Genomic DNA, 19,957 nt, shown 5'->3' on the forward strand with positions numbered 1-19,957 from the left:
TTATGCACACAATTTTTGCTTAAGTTATTTTGAAAAACAAAATACTTTATTCGAACAAAATAGCTTACTCTTTTATTAACGTTCTTCCACAGCTAGGGCATCCAAACCAGAGGGTCCACTGGAAGTATCAGATGTCACGAAAGACAGTTGCAAACTTAAGTGGAATAAACCAAAAGATGATGGGGGTCATCCTCTGGAAGGATACTTGGTGGAAAAACAAGATCCTGAATCCGGAAATTGGGTTCCCGTTGGTCGGACACATAACCCGGAAATGGACATTACTGGACTTACCCCTGGAAAAGCTTACAACTTCCGGGTAAAGGCTCTCAATCCGGAAGGAGAGTCCGATCCATTGGAAACATACACTCCTGTTATAGCCAAAGATCCGTTCAGTAAGTTATTTAATGTTAAGGATTTCATTCAATCTGAGTAACAAAGGTAATTAGCCAGTAAATTTCGAAGAGTTATGTACATGGAAGTTCTTACCACGAGTAGACACCTTCTCTTATATTAATTTATATTCCTAATATGCATTGATTGTTTTCACAGAGGAATCGGGTGCTCCTGGAAAACCGGAGGTTACAGACTGGAGCAAAGATCATGCTGATCTGAAGTGGACACCACCAGATAATGACGGCGGGGCGCCTATCACAGCCTACGTGGTTGAGAAAAAGGAGAAAGGAAAACCGTGGGAGAAAGCTCTGGAGGTACCAGGAGACAAGCAAAAAGCTACCGTGCCACATCTCGAAGAAGGAAAGGAATACGAGTTTAGAGTGGTGCCTATTAATAAAGCTGGTCCTGGAGAACCAAGTGATCCTTCTCAATCTATCATTGCAAAGCCAAGATTTTGTAAGTACCTCTATTTTGGAGTCACTCTTTTTTGTTTCTTATTTGCTTCTGATTGAAAGAGATGATAGTAAATTTTAAATACCAATGCAGATGAAAGAAAAAAGTTTCTCTCTTTCCATACTGTCGTGCTTAGAAAAAAAAGTGGCATTTGCTTCTGAATTCAAAACGAGACATTGCTGATTCAAGTTTTACCCTTCCATATTCTTGATTCAGATGGCACCTTTTGTGAAATATTTCATATGCATAAAGGGCCGTAAAACGTTATATTTAGGTAAAATATATTACAAAAAACGACCTGGTGACAAAAATTATAATTAGCTAAACTGTGCAGATACGAGTTTTACGCTTAGCATAGCAGTGTTCCTTTTGTTTAAAACGTAGACATTCCAAAATTTTGCAATCTTTACTAATAATAAAGCTGAAAGTCTCTCTGTCCGGATCTCTGTCTGTCAGGATCTCTGTGACGCGCATAGCGCATAGGCCGTTCAGCCGATTTTTATGAAATTTGGCACAAAGTTAGTTTGTAGCAAGGGAGTGTGCATCTCGAAGCGATTTTTCGAAAGTTCGATGCGGTTCTTTTTCTTTTCCAAGTTTAAGAACAAAATTATCATAAGATGGACGAGTAAATTACGAAATTATCATAACGTGGAACCGTAACATGGGCACAAGCCAATTGGCGAGATACGAAATTATCATAACGTGGAACCGTAACCTGGGTACAAGCCAATTGGCGAGAAAATTCACCATACATTATTTAATTATACAGGCGAACCAAAAGACCTTTTAATTTTTCTATTACGGGCAAAGCCGTGCGGGTACCACTAGTGAATACATAAAGAACGATATAGTTCGATTTCTGTAGAAATATTTTTTCTTCTGCATTAAATATATGGAAGGATTTTTTTTTTTTTTGTTTCTTAGTACTGAGTTTGGTTTATGTTTCTTAGTGAGGCCCAGCATTGACAGAACTATGTTCGATGACCTGACGATTCGCGCCGGACAGCCAATCAAATTCGATGTGAATGTTTCTGGAGAGCCTGCCCCTACTATCACGTGGCTTTTTAATGACAAAGATTTGAAGAGCGAGACAAGGACTACAGTGGAGAACGTGCCCTACAACACAAAGTTGACCATGAGAAAAGTGACCAGGGCCGATTGCGGCAAATATACCATCAATGCTGTTAACGAGAGTGGCAAAGACACTGCATCCGTCACAGTTCTGGTCATTGGTAAGTAGTCGATCAAGTGTGACAATGCAGCTGAGTGTGCTTCTATTGAACGCAGCATAGAAAATAAATTGTTTTCAATATGTTTCGTTTTCTTACGATACTATAAATTGTTATACCCCGACATTCCATTTTTAGCAGAATCCAAACCTAAAACCTCCTTGACTTTTTTAAAGGTTACAGTGCTGGCCAAATTATTAGACTAAGACTGTTTTAAAATCAAATTCTTTATTGATTGCATAACTATAGACACATTAACGAACAGTGAAATGATTATCTAATATTTAGTATGCATTCCCTTGCTCTTGATGAGCATTTTAAGTCTTGGCATATTTTCACAAGGTGTACACCATTTCTTAACTTTTTAAAAAAGGAAGTAAAACATTGTTTATACTCACTGTTATATATTCTCACATACACATACTCACTAATTACCTAAAACTAACTTTAAATATAACAGAACACACTAATAAAAAGAACTAGTGAACTGTTAAGGCTGATTGAGGTTATGTTCCTGGTAAGGTAGATTAACAAAGAACATAAACAAAGCAGACAGTGCTTCCACCTGAAAACATTAAATTATGCTGAAATAACGTAATAATCAGTGTACAGTATGTACTGTACTTTAACAGTAAAATAAATAGTATTTTAGTACAAATAGTATACAAAAAAAAAAAAAACTCTTTAGTCTAATAGTTTGGCCTCTAAATATCTCTCAGAGTATCTGATCTTGCTAGAAAAGAATTGTGATGTTTTCTTTTCTTTTATCAATAAGAGCAAATTTTATTGCAAAATTTATTTTTAAGAGCAAAAAGCAAGACGTTCCCCCTCGATAATAAGTAATTATTGTTATCCACGCTTCATTCAGAGAAAAAAAAAAATTTCACAAAAAAAATATGACACGTTTTGAAAAAAGTAACGTTTAAAGTAATGTTACGTTTCTATAACTTTTGCTTTGAAGACCACTACCGGATTTAGGGGAGGGCGGGCGGGGCGGGGCTACTGCCCCGGGGCCTCCACAATAAAGGGGCCCACACAATAATATTTTTACAAAATATCCTTACTTTCACGGGTCGAAAATATTGGATGTATACATATATATCAAAATATTCGGATATATATCAAAGTATCGGATAATTTCGAAAATATGATGATCTTTTCGAACCCTGGTTAGGGGCTTCCACTCCTTCGTTGCCCCGGGGCCTTCACACTTCCAAATCCGGCCCTGTTGAAGACAGCAAAATTTAAAGACACGTAACTTTTTGTTTGCTTATGCCTGCTGAATTGCTTAGTAAGCAATTATTTAGTAACAATATTTTGACACTATTAAGAATTTTGAAGGCTCATGTGCAATCTAAAAAATATTTAACGCTAGCAAAGACAAAACAATTTTTACCATTATCAGTTAAACAATCTATTTCACGAACGCTGCTATAGCCTGTTCGTAATCACAAGCTATATTGAATAAAATATAACTGAGGGGATATCTTCTAGATTTTTTATTTCACAATAAATAACTGAATTTTCTGATGAACCTTGCCTTCATATACAAATTTTTCTTTCTAAATCTTTTGAACTGGTTTTCAATTGATTTTTCTTCAACCCTTAAAAATAAATCTTTTTTTTTATCAACACAATAAATGAACAAACATGGAATATGAAACATGGAATAGAAAGGTAAACTGCAAACAATCATACCTTAAATAAAACTTTCAACTGACAGAAAAAAAAAATCTGTTAACGTGTAACGAGTCCGAAAGGAAAAAAAACTGAAATTGCATCTCAATTGAAGTTTTTTCCCAAAAATATGAAGGAATACGCATTTATATATATAATTCTCATTTCACGTCATATAAACTTTTTTCCCGCTTTCTAGATGCTCCATTAGCTCCGGAAGGTCCTCTTGAAGTGTCGGATGTGCATAAAGACGGCTGCAAGTTAAAGTGGAAGAAGCCAAAAGACGACGGAGGCACTCCAATACAATGTTACGAAGTAGAGAAAATGGATCCCGAAACGGGCACGTGGTTGCCCGTGGGGAAAACCAAAGAACCAGGTAATCACCTGTCATGCAATTTTCAAAGGAAACCAGATCCATGACACCTCAGAACATATAAGCCGGAACAAAACATCTTAAGAAATTCTTGAATGTAATTAGTTTGATTTGTTTGTTCATATAATTGGAATTTTTTTTAGCAATGGATGTTACTGGTCTCACTCCTGGGAAAGACTTCAAGTTTAGAGTTAGAGCGGTCAACAAAGAAGGTGAATCTAATCCACTGGAGACAACGAAGCCTATAACTGCGAAGAATCCTTTCGGTAAGATAATATTTTTAATACAAAACCCTAAAGGAAACAAAGACTGTTAAGCAATGCCTCAGTTGCTTGTCAGCCTTGAGAAATATCATTTTTTTTTTCGCTTTGATTTCTTTGCCATGAGAGGGTGCTTTTACGTCTTCGACTTCTTTAAGTTGTGAAAACATCCGAAGAACATGTTCTTCGTCTTAACTTTTTAGAGCGGGCTTCTTGTAAGGTAGTCGAGCATTTTTGAGGGCGTTGGAATCAATTGAAAAGGTGAGAATGAAATTAACGAAGATGAATTAACTACACGAAGCGATGATATACTCGCTTTAGTGACTATTTTCCTTTAGGAAAAAATAGTCGTGAGCCCCTGAAAGCTCATGTAACAGGGAGACAACATGTATCTCAACCCGGAAGATGAGTTAACAGGGTGTTTATCACCTTCATCTGGAAGTTTATTGTAATTTATGTGTCTTAAAAGAAGGCTGAAGACAACAATCAATCAAAGGTTGGCAGTACGCCAAGTAGGCAGTGGAAATCAAGAAAAAAAAGAAAAAAAACGCAAACACGCATAATTTATTGTTTTCTAATAGGATATCTTAGTTTGTAAAAGCACGGATGATCAATATAGCAAAATCTCATCAGATAAAACTTCTAAGAAATAGCAAAATTTGTTTATTGTAACGGGAATTCCACCAGAAAGGAAGTCGAGCAATATGTAGTAGCAATCAGACGTGACCTATCACTTATTTAGTCGAAACAAATATTTTGTTCTATTGGTACTCGCTGCAATGAGAGATCACTGAATAGTTCCTCGTTTTAGTTCTAAACTGAATAATTCATTCTTTCCCCAATTTTTTGTCTCTTTTCTGTAAAACAAAAGAGGCATTTTTACATCATTTTATATTTTTTCCTAAAGGTAATTTAAAACAACCAGGAAATAAGAACCTTGGAACAGTCATCTGTTTCTTATCAACTCTGCACTTAACTAATTTTTGCTATTTCTACTAGAAATCAGGGTCGATAGTTTCTGCTATTGCTTCAAGTAAGTCTTGGACGAATTTTATTAATATTCTTACCGTTTCAGACGAACCAGGCAAGCCGAGCAAACCCGAAGTGACCGACTGGGACAAAGACCACGTGGATCTAAAATGGACTCCTCCCGTTTCGGATGGTGGATCTCCTGTGACAGGTTACATTGTTGAGAAGAAGGACAAGTGGGGTGACTGGGAAAAAGCCGTGGAAGTTCCTGCAGAAGAGACCAAAGCGACTGTACCCGATTTGCTTCAAGGACAACCTTACGAATTCAGAGTTCGGGCGGTCAATAAGGCTGGACCTGGCGAACCGAGCGAAGCAACCGATCCCGTCATTGCTAAATCGAGAAAAGGTCAGCTTTATTTTCGTTCTAAATTTAAAAAAAAAAAAAAACATTTTTTAAATCTCGTATATCCCACACAAAATGGTTGAAAAATATACTTTTTTTTTTGGATTGATGTATAATTATCAGACACTTTTGTTAGCCGTCTGTCGTTCTTGTATCTTATTATTGTTTTCATTGATTTCGTGGAGTTATACATCAAGTTAATTTATATATCTTTCCAAGCTTTTTGGACAAAGAATGATGGTTGAATTGTTCACATTGAACTTGTCGGCCAGTATCGAGCTGTCAAGCTTTCGTCCTCTTCCACGACTGCCATAAGGACTATCGAAATCCAATGGTTGACCTCTTTCTGGTTTATTGTCTGCTAGCTGCGTTGCCCGACTTTGCGCTGTCTAACTGGAAAATAAATATGATGTATAATTATCAGACACTTTTGTTAGCCGTCTGTCGTTTTTGTATCTTATTATTGTTTTCGTTGATTTAGTGGAGTATCCATCAAGTCAATTTCTATATCTTTCCAAGCTTTTTGGACGAGAAATGATGGTTGAATTGTTCACATTGAACTTGTCGGCCAGTATCGAGCTGTCAAGCTTTCGTCCTCTTTCGATAGTCCTAGCCATAAGGACTATCGAAATCCAATGGTTGACCTCTTTCTGGTTTATCGTCTACTAGCTGCGTTGCCCGACTTTGCGCGGTCTAACTGGAAAATAAATATTGCGTCAAGTGACGTATTTTCAAGTCGGCAATTAATTAACAATCCGGTTTAAATAAAAGAAAAAAGAACATCCTGCAAAATTTCTCTTTCAAACAATGACGACAGATATAAAATTACTTTTACGAAATTAAAATGATTAAGATGAATTAAAAAACGTAACCATGGAAACACAAACTAAAATAAGTTTAAGAAAAGTGAAAAAGCTGGAAATAAACAATGGATTCAAAAAGCGTAACCGTGAAAACGTGGAAATAAAATGATTAACAACTTGAAAGCAGATGAGATTTTTCGAACTTGATTAAAAAAGGCTTGTAAATTTTTTTCCTTTAGAAATAGAAGCTCAGTTTTTCAACCGAGATAAATTTGGAGTAAACAATGTCGCTCTATCCAATGGTGTCAGAAAGAAAACTGTGGGACAACTCCTTCACTTTTTATTGATGCTTTTAATGAAGAGAGTAGTGCATAAATTTCAGCTAAGCCTAAAGAAATTCGAGCTAAAAACGCAAATAACTCCCGCCGTAATTAAGTTAGAGCATTGAAACAAACAACGTAGAACGCAGAAAATTCTACCCTTTCCAACGATGGGTAATATTAATTTATGCAAGTAATTTTTCACCCCCATATTCGGGAATTCACGTGAAAATTGGGCCTAAATTTGAATAAAAAAGAACTATTTATCGATTTTTTTTTCTAAATGGTCTGCAAACTTTTCCGGTGCTAAAGGAAAGATATTCTGAAATTTTCATCGAAATTGACCGGGTAGTTCTCGAGTTTTGCGCGTTCACATAAACAGACGCTTTTTGGAGACTTCATTTTATTCTATGTAGATATTTGGAGACTTCATTTCATACAATGTAGAGAAGCTACTGTCGCCAGATTTAAAACGGGAAAACGTTTCCCTGCATAGACTCTCCTTGATTGAGTCCTCAAAAAGTTAGTTGAAAGCGAGAAATGACTGCTACTTCCCATCCTTTGTCAAACTGGTGCAGCATAATAGGACGAATAAGGGTTATGACGATTTTATAACCGAGAAGTAAAAGGATATTTTCATTCCTATATTTTCAAAATACAGTAAACTCCCGATTATCGGCGGTCAGGTTATCCGCGGCTCGGATTATCCGCGGGTCCTTTCATATATTTTTTTTTAATTTGTGATTGTGTTGTCGCTCTCGCTTTCAGATTTTACATGCATTTTTTTTTATATTAAATGTTGGTAGATGCAATGTAGCAATGTTTTTAGTTATAACTTGAATGAATGTGTGAGTGTCATTAATATTTTTATCTATTGCATACACTAAGTATCGTTTTTTACCTTTTATTCGGATTATCCGCGGTTTCGCTTATCCGCGGTTACTGTGCCACCCCATTCCGCGGATAATCGGGAGTTTACTGTATTATATATTTTTTAAATATAGTGCTTCAAAGAAACGCCTGAAAGCCAACTCATTAAAATTACTCTTTGAGTAGTTAGTATACCTCATTTTGCGTCTTGCGATGCTGTTTCTTGTAAAAGTAATAAATATGAAGCTTTAAAATCATCGCTTTGCTCTAGTTCCTTAAAATTTCACTTGATTAAGTTCTATAAAGTTATGTTTGAAAAATACTACTTGAAAACAGTTTTCGCTGTAGTATTAAAGTTCTGCCGTTGCAAGAATTAACTATAGTTGATATTCAAGTTTGATTCCTAAATCCAACGACCGCTTTTTCTAAATAGTGAACATTTAATTTAACAACGTCAGTTTTAAGTTTCAAAATTTACAAAAAAACGAGCTGATGTGTGCATCACATGACTTCCTTTTACTCCAATTTAATGTCATTTCCCCATTATTCGCTATTTTAATGTGATTCAATATTTATTCTCTAAATATCACCAACAATGGCCAAATTGAAACCAAAAAAAAAACTCCGCCAAATTTGTCGCCAAGTTGGCGACAAAACTTGGCGACCAAAAGACTGGCGATATATCGCCAAGTGTCCGACAAATTATAACGCCACTTGAGTTTACATCGAAATTAACAATGATTTCCCCCCAAAAAGGTGCAAAAGAACCCCTTAGGAACATCCGAAAGCAACCAAAAGGGGAGGTGCACAACTAGACCCCACTACGAGTCTATGTACCAAATTTCAACTTTCTAGGACATACCATTTTTGAGTTATGCGAGATACATACGCACATACGCACATACGCACATACACACATACGCACATACATACAGACGTCACGAGAAAAGTCGTTGTAATTACCTCGGTGATGGTCAAAATGGATATTTCGCGTGTCTATACATTCTTAGGCACTTTTCCGCATGTGGTCGAATCGAAAAAAAAACTCAACATTCATTTGGGGGTGAGCAAAATGGAAATTAAGGGCGATTTTTGAGTGAAAATTTTTTCGCGAATACAATGCTTCCTTTTTTGTAAAAGGAAGTAAAAAAAACCATTCATGCATAAAATGTAATTCCAGAACAGTAATAGGAAAAAGTAACGAATTTAAATATTCTGGACCACAAATATTTTGCAGTTCAATATACGTTGATGTAGGGGATATTGTAAGATTTTTTTCAAATCCAGTCAAGAGTTGCAAGAAAACCAAAGTCTACAATAAAATTGCAGGCACATATTTCATAATAACAATGAACTCCTTCAATGCAAAGAAATAAGCCTATTGATTAAAAAACTTGTCTCATGTTAGATCTCTGTTTAACCATAATCTTATTTGCATTGAAAAGTGGTTGCTTGTTGCCCCCTAAAAGTCGCGTCTACATTTTTACGTGCATTTTGAACTTAGAGCAGGAATAAATGGAGGGAGCCACTCCAATCATTAAGGCTTAGCAAAAGCTGACCCAAACCTCCCAAGTCACGTGACATCGTATGGTTGGCATCTTCTACCTGAAACATGCGAAAGAAACCTGATTTCTTCCAATGCTTTGCTTTAAAATCTGGCACGTGACTTGGGGTCTGGGCTTCACGAATAAAAGTCTTCACTACCTCCATTATATCTCTTCTCAATGATTTTGAATGTCGTTTAAATGCCTCGCGCGCGATTTAGTGTTTTTAACTTGCTACTTTGTTTTGCTGTTAGTTTATTAACCAGCTAACTTTTTATGTTCCAGTTCCACCAAAAATCGATCGAACGAATCTCACAAAGGTTCGGGTCAAAGCCGGTCAATCTTTTAACTTCGATGTGAATGTGAGCGGGGAACCAGCTCCGACTACCTCATGGCTGTTGAATGGGAAGAAGTTCCTCACTGGAGATAAAATTAAGCTGGAGGACGTACCTTATAACACGAAGCTCAGCGCAAAACACGCCAGAAGATCGGACAGTGGGAAATACACCATCGTCGCTACGAATGAGCATGGAAAGGATGAAGCTGAAGTGGAAGTTATAGTACTTGGTATGAGATTTCGAAATTATGAATAATGCATAATTTGTCTTACCAAGGCTGGACTAGATATAGTTCGAACAAGTTCAAGCTTGGTTTTTTAAAAGGGTTTTTATAGTCAGAATTTGTTTGCTACTTTCAATAGCTTTTTGCCTTTGAAGTTAAGTAAAGTAATCTTGAACATAACGCTGATTTTAACGCATACTTTTAAAAGATTTTTTTACTTTCATTGAGAAAAAACATAGCTGAATCCATCGTTTGTATTATATTATTTTAAATGCGACATCAGATAATAAAAACTTTTAGCATCTTAATATAAGCAGTTATATTATAAAAATTTTGATAAGTGATTTGCATACAGTCATTTTGACTATTAGGTTTACTGCAACTATGATACATACGTTAAATGTTATGGTTTTTGTTTCTTCTCAAATGCAGTATGTTTCAAAATCTAGAGTGGTATTAATCAAGACTAAAATTTTAAAAATATTTTATATATTTTTTGAAAATAACACTAGTCCAGCTATTTTCTTTCTTTCTTTTCTTTTCTTTTTAAAGTTAAAGTTATCCCATTTCTTATATTGGAGTTGTAAAAATAACTCTTCTAGTTCGCAGATTTTATAAGAGTTTATAAGAGATTTTTCTTCTGCAACAGATCACCCCTCGCCTCCCAACGGTCCTCTCAAGGTAGAGGACGTCCACGCGGAAGGCTGTAATCTCAAGTGGTTCCCGCCTTCGGATGATGGCGGTGTTCCCGTCGACCACTACGAGGTTGAGAAGATGGACCCCACGACCGGACAGTGGGTTCCTGCTGGCGAAACCATTGGATCGGACACTAGTCTCAAGGTTTGTTACAAACACAGAATCCGATTATATCAGCATTTTTAAATACTTGAGCTATATCTGGTATTACCATAACTTGACTGCTAATGCATGCTGCTTATCGGTCACTATACAACAATTTCCATGTAACAACATAAGCCAAGCACCCAGTTTAATTGCAGCTGAAAATATACACCAAATTGTTCATTTAAAAATGATCTGCTGGAGAACTTGCGGTAACCAAAAAAAAAGAAGAAAAATCATTCCATTTCAACATATACTTCAATTGTCTTTTTTTTCTTTTATTGCCTTCTTTGTATACTCAACTCTCCTTCACGAATTTGTATTAGTTCTTTATTAGTTCTTTACTTAGTTCTGTTACGAACAACATATTTCTATTGCATATACATTATTTGCAATGTCACCGTGTCTTCTAATTAGCCTGTACAATAATCGCCGTAAAAGCAATTTCTAACATAATTCTGCCAAGAAATCCAAGTAGTAACCATTTCTTCACCATTGTGGGAAAATTGATGTTGCTGAAACTCATTTTGGCAGTTTTTTTCTGTTGATATGGCTTTTTTTTTTTTTTGATCACATAGAGTTTAGTAAGTGTATGTACAGTATTTTTTATTTTTTTGCTATTTGTTTCATGTAAGATTGTACGTGGAGTTGAAAAGAAACGGCGTTGTATTCAAAACTTTGAAGATAGTGTTTATTTTATCATGAGCGTACTTTTTTGCGTAAAAGCTATTTCATCTGATTAAAACAAGTCTTTAACGACGGTAATTGTTTCGAAATGTGTAATGGCTGAGTGATTGAAAATGTTTCGTTTGGTTTTCTTTTCTTCTCAGAAATTGTGTATTAACCATAATACCAAACTAAACTGTTTTACATGCGTTTTATTTTTAGTATTCACTCAAATGTTTAACCATTAAACATCTACTGCTGCGAAAATAAATAAATGTGAAGAGTTAGTGTAATTTAAAATACCTCCGTGTGTCGGCTTTTTTTGTTTGTAAAATTCTACATTTAAACATCTGAAATAATAAAGAATGAATTTCACACATTAATGAATTTTATTTGAGTCTGATATGAAATTTCTCTTAAAAAACATTTGATGATTTATTTTTAACTTCCATGCAGCATTTTATATTCTGCATAAGCAGTAAATTAAGACACTGTTGCAAATTTCATTGTACACAACAAATGTAACAGTTTTCGTATTTACATGGGATTATGCTTCGTAATAGTTTACTCCATGTTTTATAAATTGCAGCTAAAAGGTTTGCAACCAGGAAAGCCATACAAATTCAGAGTAAAAGCTGTTAATCGACTCGGAGAATCAGAACCTTTAGAAGCAACAAAACCTATCATTGCGAAGAATCCTTATGGTAAGTTAAACTATTTTACTTCCGTTTCGCTGTTATGTGGAGCCATTTTAAATATTACTGCTTTTTAAATTTTACTGCTGAGAGGGAAATTTATCTTTTTCATCGTGTATCGTTCATTCAAGATCAGTGGAAAAGATTTGCTTCAGTAAAAAGTCTGTCTCAGTCAATTGTGACCTATAAGACAATTTGATTTTTCCATCACATAGAATAGCTATTAAAATCTCTTAAATTTATTGTCTTTGATTTGGTTTATTTGATTTTTATGGCTCAAGAGTCCTTGAGGGCTATACTGCACCAAACGATTTTTTGTTATATATTAATTTTTTCATTTAAGAGTAAGTCAAAAAAGTAAAAGTAAGTATATTTTGAAGTAAAAAGCATAAACATTCAAGTACTAGTATTAAAAAAGGACAGCCTTAAAAACGTATAAACGTTAAAAACATATAAGGAAAAATGGATGAAACAATATCTTAAAAAATAAGAAAAGGACGAAATCACATAATGGTGACACGAACACTAAATTAAAAAGAAGAATCCAATCTCTTGGAGGAAGAAGTACAAATTGCGATGGGGTGGGTCCCACAGCAAGTCTTTCAAAGATGGATTAAAATCATTAAAATATTTAAAACGTATTTGATTAAAATTTGGGCAGTTGCATAAAATATGCAACACTGTCTGGTTGAATAAAAGTTGGAGCTGGGTTCACGGCATAATTGTCTTTGAATATTTATCTTGCGCATGTATATTAAGTGTACGGATCAATAAGTGAAAGAGTGTGCCTTTAATGTCCGTTGTTAAATGTTACGCACAGTTTTTTACAATATTTTTTTTACGTAAAACGTTTATTCTAGATCCTCCGTCTGCACCGGGCCAACCCGAAATAGCCGACTACGACAAAGATTTCGTCACTCTCAAGTGGAAGAAGCCAAAGGATGACGGAGGCTCTCCAATTACTGGATATGTCATTGAGAAGAAAGACAAATACAAGTAATAGGCGAATCTAAATCCTTTCCTGCTTCGTGATTATGATTTCAATAATTACGTTTGACGAAGGGTTCTAAGACATTAGATGAAAATTAGACATTCTCCCCCAAGTTCATTTTTCTTATGTGTTATAAGGTTTCAAGAAACGGTAACCACTTGAAAAAGACAAATACAAGTAATAGGCGAATCTAAATCCTTTCGTGCTTCGTGATTATGATTTCAATAATTACGTTTGACGAAGTGGTTCTAAGACATTAGATGAAAATTAGACATTCTCCCCCAAGTACATTTTTCCTAAGTGTTATAAGACTTCAAGAAACGGTAACCACTTGAAAAACGACGCCAATATCGCGCAACTTTCTTTTGGCCTTGTTGTGCTTAGGGAAGAGTCTTAAGGACCATGTTGTGGTATCTCAATCAAGGTCGCTTCAGACTGGAAAAAACATCATTTGCGTTATGTTTTCACAGTATGCAAACGCAATGTCAGAGTGGCCAGAACTTTTATTGCTGCAGATTCCGGCATAAATCTATCATGATTATCAAATGTCAGTGACACAGGTTTTGGTAGTTTACTTTCTAACTTACAAAGTCTCAGCTTTTTAACACAGGTGATTTTGCCTGAGAACCTCCAAGATGTGTCGGAGTTTCTAAAATTAGTTATTATACGCATATGTCGCTCTGTTTATTGGATCTATCAATGATTGAAAAGTTTTCCCTCAAATTTTACAAGCAAAAACGATAGACTGCTGGTCAAGGTTCAATTATGATGCGTTCATCTAGCAATTTGCGTTTATTTGTAAAATCGCAATACGTTTTGTGAAACCCTTATTTTAAAAGTCATTGTAAAATGGAGTTGTTTAATAAATAAAGTGAATATGCTGAACCTAATGTTTGAAAAGTAATGGTTAAACAGTTACGTAGTATAGTGTAAGTTCAAATCTTTCAAGTTAGCTTATTTCCAAAAGACCATGGAATAATCTGCAAGGAAATAAAATGATTCAGTTCTATTCACGTATGGCTTACAGTGTTTATCAATTAAGTAAGAAAAAACAACGTCAAAAAAGCTCAAATTGCCAAATTGCTTTTTTGACGTTGTTTTTTCTTACTTTACTGTTCAGCACAAAAGTATTTATTTATCTTGTTTATCAATTGTCTATTTATTACAATAAAATGAAATAGGGTTCACTAATTTCATTTTTCTCTCTTTCAGCCCTGACTGGACGCCTATTCAAGACGTTCCAGGAGATGAGGAACGTGCAACAATTCCCGACTTAGTGGAAGGCAACCAGTACGAGTTCCGTGTTCGTGCTGTCAACAAAGCTGGTACCAGTGAACCAAGTGACGCAACAGCTCCTCATATTGCCAAACACAAGAAGCGTAAGTTATGCAACTGAATAGTCAAAACAACCTATAGTTTTATTCACCACTTTAAATCAAAACGCCACACTAGAGCCGCTATATAGATAGGCCGACGCATCAGCTTAAAATTAGCCATTTTGGATTTGATTTTTCATTGTTGCACTGCTTGGGTTACCAAAGCAAAGTTTCGGATTTCGCCAAAGTTGCAGAAAATAATAGTTTATTTTATAAACAATTCACATGCTGCTATTAATTGCTCACAGTGAACAATCACCAAACGCGAAAACTCGCCAGAAATGACAACCACTCAAACACGCGCTCCGATCCAAAAAAGCTGATCTTAAGCTGATGTGTCGGCTCGTATATATAGGGGCCTTACACCGTACATCTTTCATTATTACGTCATTGAAGACAATAAAATTTATTTGAAATGTCAGTTTGCCCCAGAAAAAACGCTCATCATTGAAAATATTACTAAAATATTGATTAACTAATATTGATTAAAAAAAGAGCCGTAGTATTTTTCGAAGAAAACCTATAACCTTACCTTTGTTCTTATCCAGCACTTTGGAGTTTACAAAACATAAAGTTTCCTTGTCTTTAAATAGCAAATAATTGGAAAAAATACTGTCCTTGTTAAAAAATTGAAAGATTAGTTTTTAATTTCATGCAGAAATATATGTGTGAAAATTTTGATTGAAACCGCTATTTAATTAATTAATTTTACCGCTTAAACTGATGACATAACTACTGATGAGCTACAGACTAAGGCCCCCTACGAGCCGGCGCATCAGCTTAAGATCAGCCTTTTTGAATCGGAGAACGAGTTTGATTGGTTGTCTTTTCTGGCGATTGTTCGCGTTTGGTGATTGTTCAATGCGAGCAATTATTAGCGGCACGTGAATTGTTTATTAAATAAAGTATTATTTTCGGCAAATTTGGCGAAGCCCGAAACTGTGCCGTGGTAACCAAAGCAGTGCAACAATGAAAAGTTCGATCCAAAATGGCTAAACTTAAGTTGATGCGTCGGCCTGTCTATATAGCGGCTCTACTACAGGCATATGAAAGAGTTTCCATCCCTGGTAAATTTGCTTCACTAAGACGTTTAGAGCACAATGTGGTAGCAATGTAAGAATAATTTAAGCAATTTTGGCTAGTATTACCAGTAACAAAATTGAGTTTCCTAAACTCCCTCCTTTTAACTGTGTCCTTTTAAACTATGTTTTCCAGTGCCACCAAAGATTGACCGAAATGCAATGTTCAATATTCGTGTCAAGGAGGGTAAGACATTTGAGCTTGACGTACCTGTCAGTGGTGAACCACCTCCGACCAAGAAGTGGAATTTGGGAACCAAAGATTGCTCCACGATGACCCGGTGGACAGTTGTTCATGAGGACTATAGCACAAAGTTGTCGGTCAGAAACGCAGAAAGAGGAGACAGTGGTCAACTTACACTCACTGCCAGGAACATGCATGGAAACGATTCTGCAACAATCACGGTTACAGTGTTGGGTGAGTCAAGGTTGTATTGATGCTTATAGCGAAGCAGCCTGTTATTTCATAATGATAAAGCGCAATGCATATGTAATCATTCTGCGTATTCATCTTACTTCGCCTCAAAATATTTCTTAAGGGTTAAATAGTAACTTGAATAAGCTTATCTTGGTGGAGGGATGACATTAGTTGGAATGAGTGAAGTTTGTCGGAAGTTCATCTTCTGGTAGGGTCACCCTAGGCTTAAACGGCATTCCATTGTGCCCAGATCAAGAAAACAGTCGAAAGAGTTAAGTCAGTCTTCTTCCTTCTTATGTTTCGACCCTCTGGGCACATAAGTTGTTCTCTTTCTTTCTTCATTAATTTTGATGTCAAACTTCACCCGTTACTCCTATGATGAAATATATTAGATTGGGTTTGATTTGCTTGATCAGGGACTCGTGGATTAGATACAGCTAACTCTATGCCATGGCGGGTTGACGACAACAATATGATTTATTATATTAATCCTTTTACAACAAAGATGTTTATCATTGAGAGTTTTTCGTTTTGAAAGTTTTTAGCCATCAACTTTGTTAAACTTAAAATAGACAAGATAAAGAGACCAGAATCCCAAGAACTAAAATCCCACCCACGAAGAGACCCGATTTGGAGAGTGTATTGCATTTGATTTTCGCCGTCCCAGCTTGGTCTTAACATGACGCAACGTAACCACTCGCAATGTATGAACACTGAACAGCCACAGCAGCAAAAGAGGAAAACAGCGAAGCTGTTTGAATTTCTGAATAGAATTTTGTTCACATTTTGCAATGCCTTTTTAATCTATTCCCTATCATCACTATAATTTGCTTCAAAAGCATTCACCCTTTTAGAAAGCTGTAATCAAGCTTTTTCATACAATCAGGGTGCATACTCTATTTGGATGAAAAAAATCCATGACTTTTCCAAGACTTTTCATGACTTTAATAAAAATTTTCATGACCTTGTTTACGAAGAGAATAACACTACTTAATCTCAAACTTGCTAATTTTTGGAAATGAGCTTTAGCAAAACGCCTACAGGAATGCCACAGCCTCATTGAAGCACTTACTCGTAATGGAAAAAATATAAGTGTACACTTAAAAAACTAAACTATTCTTATTTGTCTTCATCATTTAAATTTAATCTCTCAATATTTGTAATGCTCTATTAGTTATTGTTATTTTATCTCTATCCAGGACATTTTTCCATGACTTGAAATAAATTTCCATGACTTTTAATGGAAATTTCAATTTTCCATGATTTTTCCAGGTCTGAAATTCACTTATTTTTTTTCCATGACTTTCCAGGATTTCCATGTCCCGTACGAACCCTGTACAATACTAAAATAGGAATCACTGACAATTCTCTCCTAATTGATTTTTGTAGCACCTCCTACTGCACCAGAAGGCATGGCGATCTCCAATGTAACCAAAGAGGGTTGTCAAGTGGCATGGCGTCCACCCAAAGACGATGGCGGATCGGACATTTCTCACTACGTGGTGGAGAAGAAGGACGCCGAGACTGGCAAGTGGCTCCCCGTGGGCGAAACCATCAACCCCATGATTCGAGCAGATAAACTCATAGAAGGACACGAATACAATTTCAGGGTGAAGGCCGTGAATAAAGAAGGAGAGTCTCCATGGTTGTTCGGAAAAGAAGCCATTGTTGCCAAAAACCCCTTCGGTAATTATTCAGCTCAAGTCATACTTTGTGATAAGAATGCATTGGTGATGGAATTCTGCTTCGGTTCTACTCTTTAAGAAGAGAAGCACACAAAATATTGAAAAATGGAATGGTTAGAATTCCAACAACGTTCAGCTATGAATATTAGCTCGTTCTATTGCAATTTTCAAAAAAAAAAAAAAAAAGTTAATTTATTATGTTTTGAAAGTTTTTAAATTATCTTAATAAATAAAAATCAATGTCCTGAGATAACATATATATATATATATATCAACGCACAGCCGAAACCGCTGAAGCTTCAGGCTTGAAATTTGGCAGGCATGTCCGCATGATTACGAAAGTAACCACTAAGAAAGGATTTTTCGAAATATCAATTAGTTCGGGAGAAATTAATTAAAATCCCTTAGTATCTGTAAAATTAAAACCTGTCATTGAAATTTAAATCCCTTATTTTCAGAGGCTTTTCTCCATTCAAATCATTATTCAGTATTTCATCTCAACTTTTGGTCGATAGCGAATTTTAAATTTGGTATTGTTTTTGTTTCTTACGTGATTCTTCCAGGCTTTTCTCAAGTCAAATAATAATGTTTCTGTCTTTTGCTTTCATTTTTTCAAAACTAGAAACGAAGTTTTTAAGAATATCATCACAGTCGGACTATCCTTTTGAATTTAGAAAAACGCAGTTTCCTGTAAAAATTTGCTTTGCAATAACCGTTAATAAGTCACAAGGACAGACATTAAAAGTAGTAGAGGGGTCAATTTAAGAGAAGATTTTTTTTCACACGCCCAATTTTATGTAGCTTGCTCCAAAGACAGTTCATCAAGCAGCTTAATAATTTTAGCAACAGAAAAAAAAATTAAAAATGTTGTATACCGAAAAGTTCTTGCTTAAACATAGGTATAACAATAAAATCTGGATGGCCTGTGTTTGCAAAGATAATCAATACTATAAAAGGATCGTTAATAACAGTTAAAGATCGGTTAAGGACAAGGGCATATAAATAAGGAGTCCAGGGGCCCCGGGATCCTGCAAAAAGTGGAAAAAATTATAGGTAATAAGTAATTATTACTGGGGATTTTCGAAACTAGGTGCACCAAGCACTGTTAACCCCTGCTAATTCCATTACGCGAGCAATGCCGGGTACGGGAATGCTAGTATTATATAAAATGAGAAATAGAACTGGACATATGAATACAAATTTTTAGCTAGCACTCTCCGCGTGCTTGCAAGAGCTCGATTACGCCACCTTGCGGTGATTTAAGAAACTACAAAACGATCCAAAACGTTTTTTGACGTTTTCTCTCCTCTTTCTAAATTGGCCAGGGCATCACCAAGAATAATTTTTAGAAATGGTTTCGGTTCAAAAGAATAAAATCGAAAACCGCACAACCAAAAAGAAAAATTGATCATTCACTAAGCTTAAAAGTATTTAACACGTTACGGTATTTTTTTTTTTTTTTTTTTTGCTTTTTTTAAAGCTCAGATTAATTCCTAGTCGTTTTTACAATATTCTGCTATTTTGTTAGACGTTGAATCACGTTGCTGATTTAATGTCTTGATAATGCAGCTATTGCAAAAAAAGAAAAAATATATATATCCAAGATTTTATTAAGTCTTCAATTTAATTTTATATGCATTAAAACGGAACATATATCTTTCATACAACATTTCGGGTCTGTAAAATTTTATCAAGAATTTTCAGAATTAAAGTGGTTCCCGTGTAACTTCAAAAAAATGCATTTCAGTAATGACTGATAGTCTCCTCCCTGATAGAAAAGGACAAACTAAACTCTTAAACTTTTCCAGATCCACCGGATAAACCTGGAGCTCCTCAAGTGGTTGATTGGGATAGCGATCACGTGGATGTAGCTTGGAACCCGCCTCGAAGGGATGGAGGAGCACCCATTACTGGCTACATCATCGAGAAGAAGCCCAAGAACAGCCCCGTGTGGGAGGAAGCTGCCAGGGTGAACGGTGCAGACCAAACTAGGGCCACAGTTCCCGCCCTCAAAGAGGGAGAGGAATTGGAATTCCGTGTCATAGCTGTCAACAAGGCAGGACAAAGCGAACCGAGCGAGCCTTGCGTACCTTTCGTGGTTAAACCCAAGTATCGTAAGTATATTTCAAAGTTATGTTCAATTCATGCAATAAGCCTTCCTACACACAAATCAACTTAGTTGAATCAACTTTCGAATGTGTTGTGTTCATGAAGTTTAACGTGATAGAATGAGGTTGTTTCCTTCAGTCAAACGTAGTACTTTTTGTCTCTGAAATTGATAGAATAAGCAAAAAAAAAAAAAAAAAACCATGGACTCCGAAAATACTTTTATTTTCCCAACAGGTATTTTTA

General features: G+C 35.6%; 1 protein-coding gene across 1 annotated transcript in view; it reads left to right on the forward strand.

Moving 5' to 3' along the window:
• LOC129217747 (twitchin-like) overlaps positions 1-19,957 on the forward strand; it is a 364,621-nt gene that overhangs the window by 224,679 nt on the left and 119,985 nt on the right. Inside the window, 14 exon segments of the mRNA XM_054852086.1 lie at positions 93-392; positions 550-849; positions 1,797-2,078; positions 3,952-4,128; positions 4,269-4,391; positions 5,461-5,760; positions 9,580-9,861; positions 10,505-10,695; positions 11,951-12,065; positions 12,917-13,052; positions 14,260-14,426; positions 15,639-15,920; positions 17,310-17,606; positions 19,414-19,719. Coding sequence (XP_054708061.1) covers positions 93-392; positions 550-849; positions 1,797-2,078; positions 3,952-4,128; positions 4,269-4,391; positions 5,461-5,760; positions 9,580-9,861; positions 10,505-10,695; positions 11,951-12,065; positions 12,917-13,052; positions 14,260-14,426; positions 15,639-15,920; positions 17,310-17,606; positions 19,414-19,719 — 3,258 coding nt within the window.

This window comes from Uloborus diversus, chromosome 2 (assembly GCF_026930045.1).
Source record: "Uloborus diversus isolate 005 chromosome 2, Udiv.v.3.1, whole genome shotgun sequence".
Lineage (NCBI taxonomy): Eukaryota > Metazoa > Arthropoda > Arachnida > Araneae > Uloboridae > Uloborus > Uloborus diversus.